The 18,052-nt window shown below is 36.0% G+C and overlaps 1 protein-coding gene across 2 annotated transcripts; it reads right to left on the bottom strand.

The window, feature by feature from the left end:
• Nucleotides 1-67: 67 nt before the first annotated feature.
• LOC149727731 (dual specificity tyrosine-phosphorylation-regulated kinase 4-like) lies at nt 68-16,401 on the bottom strand. 2 transcript variants are annotated; one of them, XM_089888116.1, is made up of 17 exons: nt 16,270-16,401; nt 15,670-15,766; nt 10,752-10,826; nt 10,560-10,616; nt 10,131-10,374; nt 9,831-9,992; nt 7,129-7,292; nt 6,929-7,065; nt 5,833-5,973; nt 4,816-4,954; nt 4,472-4,553; nt 4,041-4,213; nt 3,596-3,656; nt 2,802-2,931; nt 1,822-2,024; nt 1,414-1,659; nt 68-1,119 (listed from the first exon to the last, which is right to left on the bottom strand). In XM_089888116.1, the coding sequence occupies exons 1-17, from the start codon at nt 16,302-16,304 to the stop codon at nt 998-1,000; spliced, it is 2,268 nt and encodes a 755-aa protein (XP_089744242.1). In that variant the 5' UTR covers nt 16,305-16,401; the 3' UTR covers nt 68-997. The 2 variants fall into 2 exon arrangements, with proteins under 2 accessions (XP_089744242.1, XP_089744241.1); XM_089888115.1 differs by lacking the exons at nt 15,670-15,766; nt 16,270-16,401 and adding an exon at nt 11,683-12,234.
• Nucleotides 16,402-18,052: the final 1,651 nt, after the last annotated feature.

The raw sequence follows: 18,052 nt of genomic DNA, 5'->3' as shown, positions 1-18,052 counted from the left end.
TAAGAGCAATACAACGCTTAAGTAAAGGATAGCTGTATAAACAAAAGTGTTAGTGATATACAACATCTAAAAATATTTTCTTTATTATAAAAAAAGAGTTGTTCATTTAAAATTAACCCAGTTTGTGTGTTGTATATTGCACGCATCAACTACTTGGTTCAAATTTTGGATGTCGCTTTGTTAGTAGGTAAACGTGAGTTTATGTTATATATTCTGCACAACAAAAATAAATCTTTTGGGGCGGAATAAAAAGCAATGTAAAATACAGAGGGGTGCAGATAAAAAAAATTACAGAACTAATTGGCAATAACTATCCTAAATAAAACACTGAAGAATCGCAGTACGTAATCTCGTATTCAGTAAGGAAAATTAGAACAATAAGACGTACAAAAGTAGTAAGCTAGGTCTGGCACTTTCAAAATGGCTGCTGGAAGAAAATAAACAACAATTGTATGTTCTTGGCACAAGCACAGGCTGCAGTTATTAAAAAAAGACTAAATAAATGAATATACAGGTTTGAGCCATACAGATGAATGGGCTGGAAGCTAATGAAACATCATTTCGGAAGTTTAATAAATATTTAAAGTTAGCGGCATTTGAAAAGGCATTTCAGTAGTTTAAACTGGGATTCCAACAAACTTTATTTTTGTTATTTTAATAAATTTATAGTTCTTGCAGCTCTGGTCAAAAATCAGCTGTGTGAATATGGCTGTTTCACATAAATAGCTGTAAGGAATAGGTAATAGTTGAAGGTATTGCCCAAGATACATCAGTCACAAAGTTCAATTCACGCTTTTCTCTTCTACTTGTGTGATTAGGTTATACTAAGCATTATTGTGTCGTGATTTCAGGTCTCCCTGCTTTAATTCTATGATCTTCCTACCATATTCTAAGAAACATGATAGCTATCTAAAAGGTGGCTCTATTACACCACTTCAATACAACCACCCAATTTTAAGGAAATTTTTAAAAAGTAACATTTTAATTGAGGAGATCATTAAGCGATAGGTGGTAGCTTGGTAGCTTCAGGTACTATGAGTTTATTTTCCTGGTTTTCTTTTGCACTTGTTTGCTTTTGGGGGTTTTTGGTTGATTCCTTGGCAGCTGTTTTCTCCGCTTCTAATGAGAATTGTAAATGAGTTTATTGTAATAAGAATAACAAATCAAGTGTATTAAGCTACACCAGAAGTGAACAAACTTTAGGTTCACTAAATATAAATTTTCAATGGCTCATCTGGCAACCACCAGAGTTGTTAAATATCAGATAGGGACCAAAATTACGAACGGAGACTAAATATGCGCAGACTTTGTGCTTATAATTTAGTCATTAAATGAGTATTTACATTATGCCTGATAGCAGAAGAATACTTTGGTGATATTATGTGGGTATTTTACGTTGCATGTAAACATTACCTATGTCTCCATTCTCCACATCATCTGCCAACATGCTGGTGTTGGATGCTCCAATTGGTTGTAATCGCTCTCGACTTGCATCTTCATCACTAAATGTCTCTGTAGAGCGATTATTTTCCCCACTATGATCCGTTGATTGTCCGGTACCATCATTACCACCTTCTGTGGTTCCTTCTTTAATTTTTGCCGTTGTGTTTTTGCCGGATTTCCCCTTCCTAGTGCCACTTGAAGGCTGCACTGTTTTCTCTGACAATAGCAAACATAGAAACAATATTAGTTTAGCATAAATGAGTAAAGAAAGTTGAAAATAAAACTAACTAAAAAAATTATAAAGAATTTCAATTTAAGTAAAGAGTTGGGAAAAACAATTGTTCCCCTAAAAAAATAATAATTCAAAAGACATTCTACCTGGTTGAAGGTTTGAGGCTTTTTCAGTGTCTGTTGTATTATTGCTGTTGTTTGTTGCTGACACTGGCTTTGTATTGCTACCAGGTACAATGGACTTCTTCCCAACATGCCTGGATTGACCTCTTGTCTTCTGGAACCTTCCCTCTACAATCCATTCATGATGCATCGCCTCATCTGGTGTCATTCTCTTGGATGGCTCCCATCTAGTAGTAATGTATATATAATTAAACTTGAATGTATTACCGATGTGAGCAAAACCAATATGCTACTGTATGTTTACATTCTTTGAATGTAACTTACTTTATCCTCGCGTGGCCGGAAGACGACAGTCGTTATAACACGGGTTTAACACCTCGTGCCAGCTTACGAGTTACCATGTATGTTACTTTGTGGGTAATTATTTTTTGGGGGATTTTTTTCATTTTTTTATGTATGGCTGATAATTTGGACAACCCATTAGTGACCACTGGGTTGAAGCAATTGTCGTTAAGTGTCTTGCCCAAGGACACATACGCCCACAATGGTAGCAGCGACGAGCCTTGAACCAATTACCTAATGGTTACAGGCAAGCGCGCTAACCACTACGCCACGGCGCCGGACTTTAAAGTGTAGGCCAGTGGTACAGAAATAATAGAAGCCAGTATGCACACCAATGGTTTTAATTTGGATTTCTATAGCATACGCAAAACTGGCACAGCAAACTTTTCAGATTCCTATGGCAATTGCGGGGTTTACAGGCTACAGCATTGCTGTCTTCAAAGGGCCCGAGATGTGCCTTAGAGTTAAATAGTTACCCAAATAATATACCCAATTGTTTGTGTGCGTGGGCTAGAATTTCACCTAGCTAATGTATAAACCCGCTATACATAGTGTGCATTACTACATTCATGTATATATATATACTGGTGCACCCATGGACACCCATTATCCATGGTGTAAATAGCCTGCCATACAAATATAATTAAATGGTGGACACTTACTCCAAACACCTCCTTAGGAAATGCAGGAACACAGGGTCGCTTGTACGAACAGCAGTGCTGATGTCTTTGGAGTTTGGTCGACGTTTCCTACCCTTGCTGTTGGTTATACATCTTGGTTGACCTTTTGAATCTGCAAGAACATTTAAATTATTGCTTCTCAAATTTTGTGGTTTTCAAATAATGCTTGGTAATGTAGTATGATATAATACAAAAGAAATTTTATTATTTCTTTAAATACAGTTGCGAAAATCAAATTAGTTAAAACAACAAAAAGAAGGAAATTATGAGCAAAACTACAGGTATTAATATAATATTTTTAAAGTATGGATACAGTAAAATTGCTTACAATTTAAAAGTTAAAGAAAAACCACTTGACCTAAATATTTTAAGCCCATTTAAACATCCACAATACACTTTTGTGACATCACAATACCCCACAGAGGGCATTGTTATATTATATTAAGCGGTATATGGTGTTTTATTACCACAACCACTGACCTCAAACATGTAAACTAATACTTGGAAAGAAAGAAGTCGACAAAATAATAGCAACAACCACAGAATAGTGGTCTTTGAAATACTTGCCTTATTGTTACTTAAAACAATGTTTCGTTTAAAATCACAAATATATTATAGCCTATAAAATATTTTAAATATTACTTTTAGTCACCTTTGCCAAACTAGTTTTTAAAAACCCCACTAAAAAGTAAAATCTTGTTGTAATGAAAAAGTAGGAATCCTATACTTATTTAAAAGCACAATTTTTCATCTATTAAAAACAGTTTTGAACTTACCAAAGAAAAGCCGTTTCCTCTGGGCTGTTTCAATATAATCTGAAGGTGGGAGTCCTAAGACCTGTGTTTCGATATGAGGGTTTAAGAGAAACTGTATTTAACAAACTAAGACTCACATACATGAACTAGAAATTGTATGGTCACAACTGTGTGCTGTTACTAACATTTAAATGAGAGTTTTGAACTCTATATTGGTAAGGTTCTTGAGTGGGAGAGACACCAACATCCAGACTGGGGTTTTAACACCCAAACTGCTCCCATACATCTTTATAGAAAGTGCTGTACATGTGACTAGTACTATAGAATGCCAGGTAAATAGAAGTTTTCTAAGAAGTGCAAAGCCTTTGAAATTTGATTAATGCAGTCACTTGTAAATCAACACCAAATGACACGGAATCATTAAAATTTAAGACAGTAGAGCTACTGAAGCATTTAGTCTTCTTACCTCCATAATACAAGCAAGTTGTTCCACTTCATTTTCCCCAGGAAACAAGGGGTAGCCTGTATACAGCTCAGCTAAGATGCATCCAAAGCTCCACATGTCAATAGCCATGCTGTATTGATGGCCCAAGATAACTTCAGGGGAGCGATAGAAACGACTTTGTATGTATGTGTATACTGTGGTGGAATAACATAAATTTCACTTTTATAAGAATTAAAACCCAAATAGTTGAAATATATATGTATATTGACACAAATAAAATTGATGTTATAACTTTAACTGCATTAAAGCTTAGAATACAAATAACAAGCATAAAGTTTTAGGAAACCAGAATGAAAATAACATTCAAAATGTAATATTAAAGCCCACAGACATGATACCAAGACTGCTTGATTCAACAATAGCGGATCAATAGGTGATTGTATTAAACCTACCACGTTGATGTTCGTAACAACTTGACCCAAAGTCAATGACCTTGATTGAACTTTGACCTTTCTGTCGAATCAGGATGTTTTCCTACAAATATTAAATGTTTTATTAAAAGGCTCCTAGACATTCTTACTGTGATGCTAAAGGTATCACTGGTATAAATTATTGACTGGTAAAAAAAAAGTTATTGGTATTGTATAAAACATGAATATTTATAAAATATATTATATGTAATGTATTGAACTATAAATATACGCATATAACTCTTTAATTAGATATATTCTCTACAATTTCGTCTTGGTATGAAGTGATAAGATAAAGATACCCAAAAATCATCAGCCATACTTACTGGTTTCATATCACAGTGTATGATCCTCTCTTTATAGATAAGGCAGAGACACTTGAGTAAAGCATGTGCGATACGACGTATCAGTGGAAGACTGAAGCCTTGGAAATTGTTCTTCTTTATTAACTCATAAAGGTTCATCCTGTAACACAATTGCAGGTATTAAAAACTTTTCAGGAACTTGACGGATTTTGTTTTGTATATTGCTAACAGAAACATAAATTGGCTTGATGCAAAATATGTGTAGTGTATTTAATATGTAATAACTAAGTAACATACCACAATTTGTGTTGGTATATGGCTAACACAAATTGTATATACAAGATTTTGAATTAGGTTGACAGTTTTGAATGGTATGTTGATATTAATTAAATGGAAATTTCATCAGCATCCTATCTCTACTTCGTGACTAAGTGTGGAAAATTTATGGGAGTGTGCAACTGTGCCTTCATACATGACATCACTTGTCGCTTATGTATGATGTAAGCTGTGTAACATTTCAAAATATTCTGTCCCTAGAATTTTGATTTTTGTTTAACAGGGAATGTGACTTGGGTAATTACTGTTGTAATATATAGTTCCGGCATGAGTTTACAATTGGGAGTTTAAATTAGTGGGAGAGGACACATATATAAGCAATTAGGGTATTGGAATTTCAACAGATTTTAGCTTTTTCCAACCATTTAGAGGCAATGATTTTTACAAGAAAAATTAGCTGGGTAACCTAGACTGATTGAGTGACCCACCCACACACTTTATTATATGTGGATGAGGTCCTACAATGCAGCATGCCTTGGGATCTGAGATTTAAACCAGAGTTTGCTCATTACCCTGACATCTAAGGTGAACAACCTATTAGTGAGTAACTGGTTGAAGAATTATCTGTAAGGGTTTTGCCCAACGGCACATATACCGTTAATAGTACCGGTATTAAGCATCAAACACAGTGTCTTCTGGTTATAATGCAAGTACCTAACCAAAGAGCAACCACCTCCAGACATAGCTTACACACTCACATACCCAAGCAACTCAAATGTAATGCAGAGATGGTTCCGGAAATAGAACGACTCCATCATGTGAATAACATTGTGTCCTCCATCTTTGTCATTACGCCTCAGCGCATCTAGGATTCGAACTTCCACAAGTGCTTGATGGTGAAACCTGTGTTGAAGTCATTTGTGAGCGAGACTGGGAACTAGCCTTGCTCATTTTGTTAAAATTGGTCTGTTCATTCCTGCTTTAATAGCCCAATTCTACATTTGTATTTTTTTTAATTCGCTTTGTTAACTTGATGCAAGTATTAAAATAGTAAACCACAAACCATATTTTACACAAAAATGGAGAATTTTTTTAGGACCTATGAAGGAAAGAAGAACAAAGACAGTAACTAAAGGTCTATGAAACGTATCTTTTTAATTGTGACCCTTCATACTTCAGAAGCAGCAATGCTTGTAAGAAAAAAGTTTGAGCAAAGTACTTTTTAAGCGCATGCGTATCAGGTGGAATCTGGAACTATGGCTGAAAACGTGATCTATTCACATATTCAGTACAACATTTGTCAAAACCAATACAATAAAAATGGCATAAGATCAAACATTCATTGCATCATTATTTAATCAGATTCCAATATAAACAGATTACTCTATTGAAAAAATGGGCAGGGTGGGACAAGTTCAAACTAGTCAGAACCATTTATTTAAATCTGGTTCATCTTCAATAAGATGGACATGTCTTTCACCTTGCTATGTAAACTTAAGTGTCTTTATAACAATAACATGATGGAGAAAGGATCAAATAAAAGGTTAATATTTATGACTAATCAAACTTTTACATAACAAGGGGGCAAAAACTTAATTCCCCCTGAGTTATTTGAAAGGTTACTTTTTTTTGCAGTTTAAAGTGTTTATTTCCTTTTTTTTATTCTTTTTTTATTAAATCATCTTTAAGTCATTTTAGACACATGTTTGCTAAAGTGAAAAATTCATTCTAATTTTGGTCAGCAGTTATATTAGATTGTACAAATATTATTATACAAAACTTCCCCAAAATTCCCATTTTTTGCTTTCACTTGTCATAAAAAAAAACACTAGGTGATACAGTGTGCAAACGAAAATACCTTTTTTTGTTTCTTATTATCTTTATTGCAACCAGTGTGTTGGTCTTATGGTCAAGTGCTTTAACAACTTGACCAAACGATCCTTTTCCAATCACTTCTAACACTTCATATCGGTATATCATGTGGTCGTGAAGAACCTGGACATGTTGAATGTATCAATACAATGTAAAATAATTAACATCTCTGATTTGTATAGGCACCTTGATGTAAGAGCCGTTTTCGTCATCATAGCCGCAGTTCTGTGAGGCTCCATGCACTCCTTGGACTTTCTTGCCGTCCAAACCAAGAAACCAAATATCGTTGTAGTCGACGATTTCGCTTTGTTCGAAAGTTGTAAGGCGGGATCCGAATACTTTTACAGCTTCTGTATGTGATAATATGTTTTAAAAAGTGGCAACGAAACCAGTAACGTGGGACATAGCAAAGCAATTAGAAATAAACATATAGTAAGGTGGGGGGAAATGGGACACCTTTAGCACATAACATCCATATATCGTGTTTTAAACAATTAACAACGGTCTATGGGGGTCGTAAGGATATAGATTTATAAATGTTTGATTGTACTTTGTTTACTGCTAAATGGGACGAGAAAACAGGGTTAAAAGGTGTCCCATCTTCCCCCACCCTACTGTATTTACACACAGACTGTGGTAAGGTCGTTTGCCTTTATACGTAGATGTCACCCGGCTAAAAGCGCGACGCTGTTACCTCTATAGTGTGGGCAAGATGTCTGTGCAATAAAACTCACAAAATTGTTTACTTAGCAACTCGTAAACGAGGTGTATGCAGTATGCAAGCGAACACCCGTGTTATAATTTCCGAAATTCTCCCATTCTGTTATAACTTCTGAACAACTTTTTTTTAAAACCTGAAGCTTTATTCGTTAAAATAGTTCTGTGGGGTAAGATGGGATTCTGTTAGTACCCAATTCCCATATTTTCGGATCTGTTAGTACCCAATTCCCATATTTTCGGATCTGTTAGTACTCAACTCCCATATTTTCTGGAGTGTTTCGAACAATTAACAATCAACGCCCCTTTAGAGTCGTGGACTACGGTTTCATAATTCTGTAAATATTCTTACTACTAAATGGGAGGGGAAAGAGAATAAATCTTGTTTCATCTTACCCCACCTCACCATAGTTACGCGTGCCGCTCTTCATTATATAGGCTACGCAAAAATTATCAGTTACTCGCCGCCTCTATAACAAATTTCGCACATTTTATGCTCAGAGAAATAAAAATAACCCCCCATAAACAAGCCTTAAACAAATTATAATATCACTTTTAACAAAACAGGTTACGGGAATTCGATTCGGGGTAATTTGGCAATACCATTTCAAGACATCGTGTTTGGATAGCAATATAAATGTTACTACCTATAAAACATGTTTAACACAAAGATGTTTGCTGAGGCGTTTCAGTTTTAACTCGTTAAACTTTACAGGCCAAACAAGTTGAAAGTTCATAACAAGTTCAAAAAATGTAAATATTTAGTTGGCCCCTCTTTGTTTCTTATGTACACATTTGCAAAGGCTAAAACCTAATCCAACTGGCAAGTTTGATTTTATTCTGCCAGATGTTATTTCAAAGCAATGCATTACCATAATGCATACAGATACAGTGCGGCTCTAAGGTAAGATGAATACTGGCATCACATATTAACCCATGTTTCGTAATCGTGTTTTTGACAATTAATAACACTCTTTTAGGGCGTGATGATACGGATATTTACTCTGTAAGAATTGTTTGTTTGTTTTCTACTATTGAGGACATTAGGAAACTAAAGAGTATTTTAGCGCAGGCCTACTATATTTCTAACACCCATGTACGTCGGCCTCCTTGTTCGATGTGTCTTCGTTATATTAGCCCAGTGGTCAGTAATGTCTTGTCCAAATTGTCACCAATATATAAAAAGTCATAAAATAATCACCCACAAAGTTACGTAAGTGGTGACTCGTAAGTGGGCACGAGGTGTATGGAACAGAAAACTCGTGTGATTGTAACGAATGTCGTTGCCCTGTCATATTTATTCATTAGTATGCCGCGTTTTAACTTTTACTTATACATCGCCATACTATAGATATCGTTTAAATATATCCACGAGAGCAAATACAGAACCATGTTAACGTTGGATCGTACACGAGGATGGTACGCTTTAAACACAGAACTTATTTATGTTTTAATAATTTTAGTAAAGTTACATTCCGAGAATTCTGCTTAAGGTAACGTTAGGTTACAGAAGTTATCATTTCAAAATAGATATTTATATAGTTAACGCTTTGTGGTGTAATCAAATACTGCAGAAGCAGATTAAATGAACCAGGATGAAAACACGCCGTCACATCTTACATATTCTGCTTGTCTTTTGATTTAATAATACTCATTCGTTGCGTATATACGTAGCTTTGCTATATATATTGTCATATACGTGCCGTATAGTGGGTTAGGGTAAGATGGGACATGCTTTTTTCAGACTGGTTCTACCATTTGGTTGTAAACAAAATATATTTACAGAATTATATACCATATGCCAACGAAAGGGCTATGTTGTGTTAATTGTTCAAAACACGATCAGGAAATGTGGGATTTAGATGATAACAGTATCCTATTCACCGCACAGTACTATTATTTTACTCTGTAATGGCGTAATTGTGGCAGCCTTTTCACATATAGTGTCCCATATAGTAGGGTGGGGAAAACGGGACACCTTTACCATATAATATCCGCTATCCTTAACATGTTTTAAACAAATAACAACGGTCAGTTAAACTGTCTATGAGAGTCAGTTTTATAATTCCATAAGAGTTTTTGTTTACTATATCAAACGGGGCGAGAAAATAGAAAAACGATGTCCCATCTCCCCCACCCTACCATATATGTGTCGTATTTTCCTAAATTACCGTCAGAAGACATTGGTAACTTCCTTCCTTCAAAAACTCGTCCCACTACGTTCTCCCGGGTATTCCCCGTTTCTGACAACCCAACATCGAAAGAGTTGCCTTGTGACGCAGCTACGTGTCGATTAGAGGCATTGTGACGTGTTTTACTGAACAAGTTGTGACCTGGGAGGTAACGCGTATAAATAAAGTATAATGTGACGGAAATGGATGTAATTAATTACCGGAAAAGGCGGGTGCGACATTACTGCCATTCTCATAAAAACAATATATAAAAAATCAGCATAAATGTTCAAATTGTACCTGTGAACGTACTACTCCTGTTAAGACCGTTTCCCGTATCAGGGAAAGCCCCCATGTGTCTGTTGCTCGCCCCCGCATGCAAAGGAAGACCGCCTGCCATGGACTTGTAACCCATGGCTTTGGCTGACGGTAGCTTGGTAGGAGGAAGTTGAACTTGACCGGATCCTGACGTCACAGTGGATCCATGTTGGTGGTGGTGATGATCCACGAGGTGGGGCAGGTGAGTCACACCGGACGAATAGTTCTGTGAAAATAAAAGGATGACGTCATTGTGGGTTTTGAAAACTGTGCAACGTTTTGTGCTGATGTAAAAACTCCCCCGCGAGTCTAAAAGAGCGTTGGTAGTTTTTTCAAATCAGGAAAAAAGAGATCTCGGTGTCAACGGTGTCCCATCTTACCCCATAGTACATAGCTTAAACAACCACGTACCTCATGCGTATGGTGAACTAAACTTTTTCCAGCATTTCTCCTCGATCCAAGACCATGCTGTAGAAGAAATAAAAATATTTACAAAATTTGTTACGATTTTAATTAAATTAATCGAAATATTATTTAAAGTTGTACAAAGTGCGCGAGTATGCCCGCTATAAGCGATATAGTCACACTACAAGGTATTAATACCTGTTGGTACGACTTGTTTTGTTGTAGAACCCCCTCGCTTGATGGAAAATGACTTTTACCGAATGTGCTTGAGTTCTGTACAAAATGACAATGTTAACTATAAATTCCATCCTATAATGTCAGTCATATAAAAAAAAACAACCAACCACAAAATTACATGAGTGGTAAACTTATGTAAGCTATCACAAGGTGTATAGAACAGAATATCCGTATAATAACGACTGTGCCGTTTTTTGGCCACTCGAGCATAAAACAAGGTATATTCGTATTCAGTTATATAAAATCGGCTGTATATAACAAGCGACGCCAAAGGAACTTCGTGTTTTACCAAGAGTTGACTTATTACCCCCAGTCAAACGATGTATAGGTGCCTAGCAGGTTAGCAAAGAATTATTTGACAAACAAACCATTTGAAGCATTGCCTGCTAACAACTCTAAGCATTGAACAACACTTATGAAAAGGTATTAGCGTGTACAAAGTATTCAGACCCACGCGATGCTATGTCAAGTTTATTGGTTTTATAAGATTACTTTACTGAATGCTTCTATATAGGGGGGTGGGCATTGATAAAGCTGGTGGGATTTGTCTTCAACAGCAGAAAATAAGGAAGACGAATTGTTACCGTGAGGTATTATACCTTTAGAATTTTATGGACACTTATGATGCATTATTGTGTTGGATTTGTTATTTGGTTCGTAAAAAATGTTATTTGGTTCGTAACTGCTCCAACCCAGTGATGGTGCATTAGAGATTGACTAAAATTTATTTTCCAAAAAAGATAAAAAATCACACAAAAAATTACCAACGAAGTTACATATATACGTGAAACTGGTTAGCAGGAATGAGGTGTATAAAACAATACATTCGCTACCCAGCCGAGCGACGATAGATAAGTTACATTCATTCATTTATTTATTTACGCATCCATACCTGCTGATTCGGTCGCAAACCAAATATATCCTCGAATGTAATTACTTGAGTTTTAGCATTCGAGTCGCCATGGTAACGTGCTTGAGGGTCGCGTTGACCGTTTGAAACATTTGCCATGGCAACAGTAGCTAAAAACGACTTTTTAGGTTTCAATCCGCGACGTTTGCCGACGATTTTTGGTTGGGTGGTGCCAGTGTTTGGTCTGTGACGTAACAGAAGCGGCCCGTCTGGTCGCTGAGGGTGGCGGTCGGTTGTAATTTGAGGGGTGGGTGGGGGGGTTTCCGGTAAACTTAGATCCAGGTCTATGTCGTCATAGTCAAGCGGGGAAGCACCGCTTTGTGGGGTCCAAGGTTTAATATCGTTTTGGGGGTGAGGGGGTGTTCGGGGTAAGATGGGTTTCTTAGGGGCAGGGTGAGCGGAGGTGGCTTTAGGGGTCATAGGGGTGAGGGTTGTGGGGTTAAGTTGCAAACCTTGAACAATGAGGGTTAAATGCACAAACCTACTCGAAACGTCCATTCAAACCTAACACGTCTGTAATAAACATGTTTATAAATACTGTTTTGTGAGTTTGGCAGCAACGATTTTATTTATTTTCTTTAAGTAATTTTAACCCGCAACGACTGTCGTTTTGCTGCTAATTTCCCTTTCTTCGTTGTTTTAATTAATCTGACCCATTTAAGGAGATAAATAAAATGCTATATATGTTTTAGTATTCCTTAAGATATTTCTCACAAAAAAAACTAAAGAATTCAGAACCGTGTTTGTGCCTGACATGCTTGTATGTCTACAATTCAACATTGTGTTAACACAGAAACAAAATTCCACGCAAGGCAAAAATATAGATAAATACAACAACACAAATCGTTCAGTTTAAGCATCCAACACGTAGTGTTTTCTAATATAACCTCTGCCTTTGCTACTTTATACACTGTTTATATACACGTGAACGCTGTAAACTGATAAAGTTTTAAGATGCGACAGATCAGCAGTATAAAACAAGTCCAGACCATAAGCAATCGAAATGTCCGAACTAGACTTCGTAAAGTTGTCGTTTACATGTTTATATCTTTGTTAAAAAACATAAAATGCATCATTAGTTTATTGCCCATGTGTTGTTTACTATGTAGACCGGTGAAACTTGTTGGTTTCGAATAATGCTGTCTTATGTTATGTACCATATAAGCAAATGCTAAAATAGCTTTACACGAATGCCTATAGTTCACGTTTTCATTCTCCTTTATCGTCTTTTAATGATAAACTAAGAATATTTACAGAATTTAAAAATCGTATCCTCACGACTGTATAGCGTTGTTATTAATTGTTAAACACGCGATTAGGAAATACTAGATTATGTGCTAAGCTGCTAACGGTATCTATCCTACCCCGTAGTACTATATAGTAGGGTGGGGGAAGATGGGACACCTTTTTATTCTAATTTCTCCTCATATTTGGTAGTAAACAAAAAACATTCAATAAATTACAAAAACGTATCCCCACGACTTTCTTAGGCTGTTGTTAGTTGTTTAAAACACGATCAGGATATTTAGATATTATGTGTTAAAGGTGTCCCGTCTTACCCCACCCTACTATACATTAAATTATCCCCTGACCTGAATACTCATGCTGACTCTCCCACCCTAAACCATACGAATTCCAACACATTAAATCTATCAACGAAGATTCCTGGGTGTTCAGAAAAACACAATCTAGTTGTCGGCGAAAATTCGGCGCCGGCGGGTGGCCCATACGTCACAATGCCCTCTTTCTTACGTCATGGTTTATTACGTAGACCACGCGGGCGGCGTAATTAGCGACTGACAAATGTAGTTGAAATATTGAACAATCGAATCCCTTATCTTTAGTGACTAAAACCGCAAGAAAATTTCCATCAAGTATTGAGAGTCTGTCTTACTTAAGTTAAGTCTCACTTAACTTTCACTTTATGATGGAAATTTACTCCTGTCTCTCCAACGCCGTTACCGAGAAATTAAGATCGTTCAGTCGCAGACAAACCCGCAAGAGTTATTGGATTCAAGCCAGATGAGAAGCATTACGTCTAAAACGTGATTATAACGGCAAATTTATAAAGAACATTGCGTATATTGGTATAACGTATCGTTTTAGAAGTTAACGCATTTCGTTTGCAAAACTTTTATTTGATTAATTTAAATCTTTGTTTAACCGTCCCTTGTTGCACTGCAACACATTCTCTTATCTACAGTCAGACATAAAGCAATATCTCAATTTCTAAATCTTCTTAAAGTACATTTAGTTTCAACCACCCTGACCCATCTAGCACTGGGCCAAGTCATGTCGACCGGCGTGTTTAAATCCCTGTCAAAACTTTAATATTTGAACAGACGATCACACTGGAATTAGAACTAAGCGCATGCTGTCTATTGAACCGTTGTTATACTCAAACAAGCCACCCCCCCCTTTCGACTGTCCTGTATAAGGCGTGTTAGGATTCAAGTATTTACAGACATAAAGAAAACTTGTTCCCATTAAACACCTGCAAATCTTAGCGTATTTATCATTGATACGACAAACACACCGGAGTTAATCTTCTATAAAAAAACGTTTGAAAGTCAAATGTTGACCATTCAATTTCATTAACTTTTCTGAAATTTAAACTATGCGAAGTTTACTGACACTTCGGGCTTTTAAAGTCAACTAAGTCGTAACTTAGACAACAGGCATGACTTTCGTATTCAAGTCGTTTATCTTAATAAAATGCTACACAAACTATCTTTTAGAATTGAGATACTTGATAGTACGCCGGCTTGATTAGCGAATAAATAAAACTCCTTAATGCGTGCCAGCAAACTAGGAATAAAAGCTTTGCAATGTATTAGAGGTTTCGTGGTTCGATGCTTAAACATGTTTAAAACACCCATCGTGCCAGTACAGCGGTGAAATCAATTAGGTTTGGATTCTAAACTTAATAAATTCAGTTGTATTTACACAGCCATATCTCCCTCAGTACAGGATAAGACTTGTACACGAAATCCACTTGGTTTAAATGCAATTTATATCAAGATTCACGACTAAAAGCCGAAACCGTGTTTGATTGATTTACAAGTGATACGCATGTCTTACAACGTTGATTTTATCACATTTTATAACAAACTGGGTTCATAAATTCTACACAATAAAAATAAGCATTGGTCTTATTTAAACTTTGTGACCTACCCTACCAATTATACGGAATTTGGCAAAGAATTGTGTTTACAGAAAAACGTTTAATTATTTACTAATTATAACAATTTAACCGTAACTTTATCTAAACCGTTGCACTTGTAAATATAAATATTTGTGCATCCTTGTAGTCAAACTTTCACCCCACAATTAGAAGAACATGGTAAATACATTGATTTAGGGCCGGGATTTCCAAACCGTCGTTAATTTATCTTGGTTTACCAGAAATCAAACCAAATGATAGTAAACGAAGTAGGGCGTAAAGTATTTAATTATTTGTGGCTTTTATTGTTTATTGTAAGTTGTTTTCTACTTTAAGATTACGACATTTTCAAAGTGTTTGTAAGCGACAAAGTATCCCGTTTTATAACTAATGGTTAAGCGAGTATTATATTGATACGCGCACATTTATGTTTTACTTCAGCCTAGCTGTCAATCAAAACTGTTTAAAATTAAATTTTAGTAAACCATGCTCCATGCTGCCACCTTGCGACTAATTTTAACGCTAATAAATCTGATAAATCTGTGTGGTTTTGCATTTATAAAGCGTCAACCAATTTTTCGGAACTTACATAAAAGTTTAAGTGTACTTGAATATAATATAAGTTTTAAATAAATACCAGAGTCAAAACAAAGGTATTTGCATGGTGGTCGATTCCGTTTAATGCATTGAGTATAAGACCATGCGATTATACCTTTAAAGCATTTGAAATTAATGGGGGCCACACAGGGACGCTACGGTATAACTTCGTACAAGGTAAAAGGCTCCAAGTTAATATTTATATTTACCTGATGTTTGTCGGATTCTTTCAACGGTTGAAGTGCAGGTAATATGTTGCTCTTCTTTTCCCTGCGGTGACGTTCTGTCTTCTTGTAGTTCGCATGACTGGGTAAAACAATTGTATCTTGTATTATGGTGACGTCGAAGAATTAAAAACAATAGAAAACAATACGAGTTTAAAACGCTAGAGTACTGTGGCCAACAGTAAAATGGGGAAGATGGAACACCCTTATCACATAATATCCAAACACCTTGACCGTGTTTTTAACAATTAACAACGGTTTATAGAAATCGTGATGATACGGTTTTATAATTCTTTAAATGCCTTTTGTTTACCACCAAATGGTGTCCCATCTTCCCCACCCTATTATATATCATACCAAAGTAAATATGCAATATCCAGTATATATGATTATGTGTGCGTTAAAGGACAAGTATATCATATGTAACTTTGTGGTGGCTGTTTGTTTTTGTTGGACAATCCATAAGTAACCACTGGGCTGGAGCAATATAAGCATTGAATATCCAAGGTCTAAATACGCTAAGAAACGTCAACATTAAACTAGAGAGCGACACTTTTACAGTATATACACGTCAGATATACTTACTTTTTCTCGGTTGTTTTAAACGAGAATGAATTCATGGTAATCGTATCCAATGCTTCAGTGATCCTAATATTTCATAACTACACCTGTGATTGTCTGCCCTAGAAGTAACGAGGTAGGACCAAAGTAGGACGATAAGTTTTTTATAGTAAACAATGAATATTTACAGAATTATATAACCGTGTACTTACCAATCTAAAATAGCGTTTTAGTTGTTAAAAACACAATGATGAAATATAGTACATTGTGTGTTAACGGTATCCATCTTACCCTATACACCCTATTATATCTCTCCAAATAGGATAACGAAGGCCATATAATTAAAGCAAATAATACACTACAGTTTACACGTCTATGCGGTTAATGCAATACCAACAATATATGTAAACTACTGTATCTGTTGTAACTGTTGCGACATATACAGTAGGGTGGGGGAGATGGGACACCTTTAGCACATAATATCCAAACATCCTGATCGTGTTTTATATTAACATCGGTATATGGGAGTCGTGAAGATAAGGTTTCATAATTCTTTAAATTTTATATGCTTTCCACCAAATTGGACGAGAAAATAGAATGAAAAGGTGTCCCATCTCCCCCCACCCTACTATACTACTAACAAATCAAATACATTGCGTTCATCCATTACGCGATACAACTTAGTACTTTAAACTCTTGCCTTAGTACATACGTCACACGGGTTATTTAATTAACCACACGTCTCATAACTTATGTGTTAACCTGCTGCTTGCTTTAAGTTTAAACTGAACGGTTGCCGAACATATATTACTGTGGGGTAAGATGAACCCTTAACAAAAAATATTTCATATTTCCTATAGAGTAACGGAGCTATACGGTTATACAATGTAAATGTTTACTACGAAATGGGACGGTAGAAACCTGTTCATTTTACCTCAACCTACTATAGCTACGTTATATATTAACACACTTAGTATAGTAGGGTAGGGGAATATGGGACACATTCAAAGAACTGCATCCTCACGATTTCCATAGACTATTGGTTTGTTTAAAAAACGATCAGGTTATTTAAATATCATGCGTGTCCCCTCCCCGGCCCTACTATATTATATTGTTACATATGCTAAACGCCAACAATGTCTAAAGTCTAACTTTTGCGTAATACACTTCGTAACTAACCTAGCTATTTAAACTTAAACATATAACGAACAGAAGTATACGCTATAGTTCAATAACAGTATAGCGTTGATATCTAAGTATCTACACAGCCTTCGCTGTTGCGCTCTGTGGTCTGCACATTGTAAAACTAACTTCATAAGCTTACCAACCATTTCATCCTAAATATCGTGAAACAAATAACAATGTTTTGCTAAATAGAAGTCATTACTTGCAGTAATGTTAAGTAGACTGCCAACTATAGATTGTAAACGCTGTCAAACTGCCAAAGACCTGACCCTAGTTTCGTTAAACACTTTCTAAACATTAAGAAACATTATCCAGTTATTATTTGTGGCGGGAGGTCCACATTTTGACCCAAATAGATGAAAACATCTCTTCTTCAATGTAAGGTTGGAAGGTGGAGAGTTAAACAATACATTCGTGCCACCTCTTTCGCCCATTGGGAAACACACAAAGCAAAGGGAACGAGCGACTCGGCTAATCTTACATTCCGACTTCTGTTTAATGATTATTATACCAATCAGCGTAAAACGACACCTTGCCAAACAAACTGACAAGCCTGCGGTATCCCCAACAAAGCGACGCTACATATATGATGTCTATGATTACATCTTCCGACAAAATTTGG

This window comes from Ciona robusta, chromosome 11 (assembly GCF_009617815.1).
Source record: "Ciona robusta chromosome 11, ASM961781v2".
Classification (NCBI taxonomy): domain Eukaryota; kingdom Metazoa; phylum Chordata; class Ascidiacea; order Phlebobranchia; family Cionidae; genus Ciona; species Ciona robusta.
The sequence above is the reverse complement of the archived record's forward strand: the minus strand, read 5'-3'. Positions and strand labels throughout refer to the sequence as shown.

Bases quoted from the DNA above. Each gene is read 5' to 3' on its own strand.
- LOC149727731 (XM_089888115.1), bottom strand. From the start codon at position 12,198: ATGGACGTTTCGAGTAGGTTTGTGCATTTAACCCTCATTGTTCAAGGT. The intron at 5,974-6,928 runs GTATTTTCGTTT...ACTTCAACACAG, and splicing joins ATAATAAGAAACAAAAAAAG to GTTTCACCATCAAGCACTTG. The intron at 2,932-3,595 runs GTAAGTTCAAAA...ATGTTCTTGCAG, and splicing joins GAGGAAACGGCTTTTCTTTG to ATTCAAAAGGTCAACCAAGA.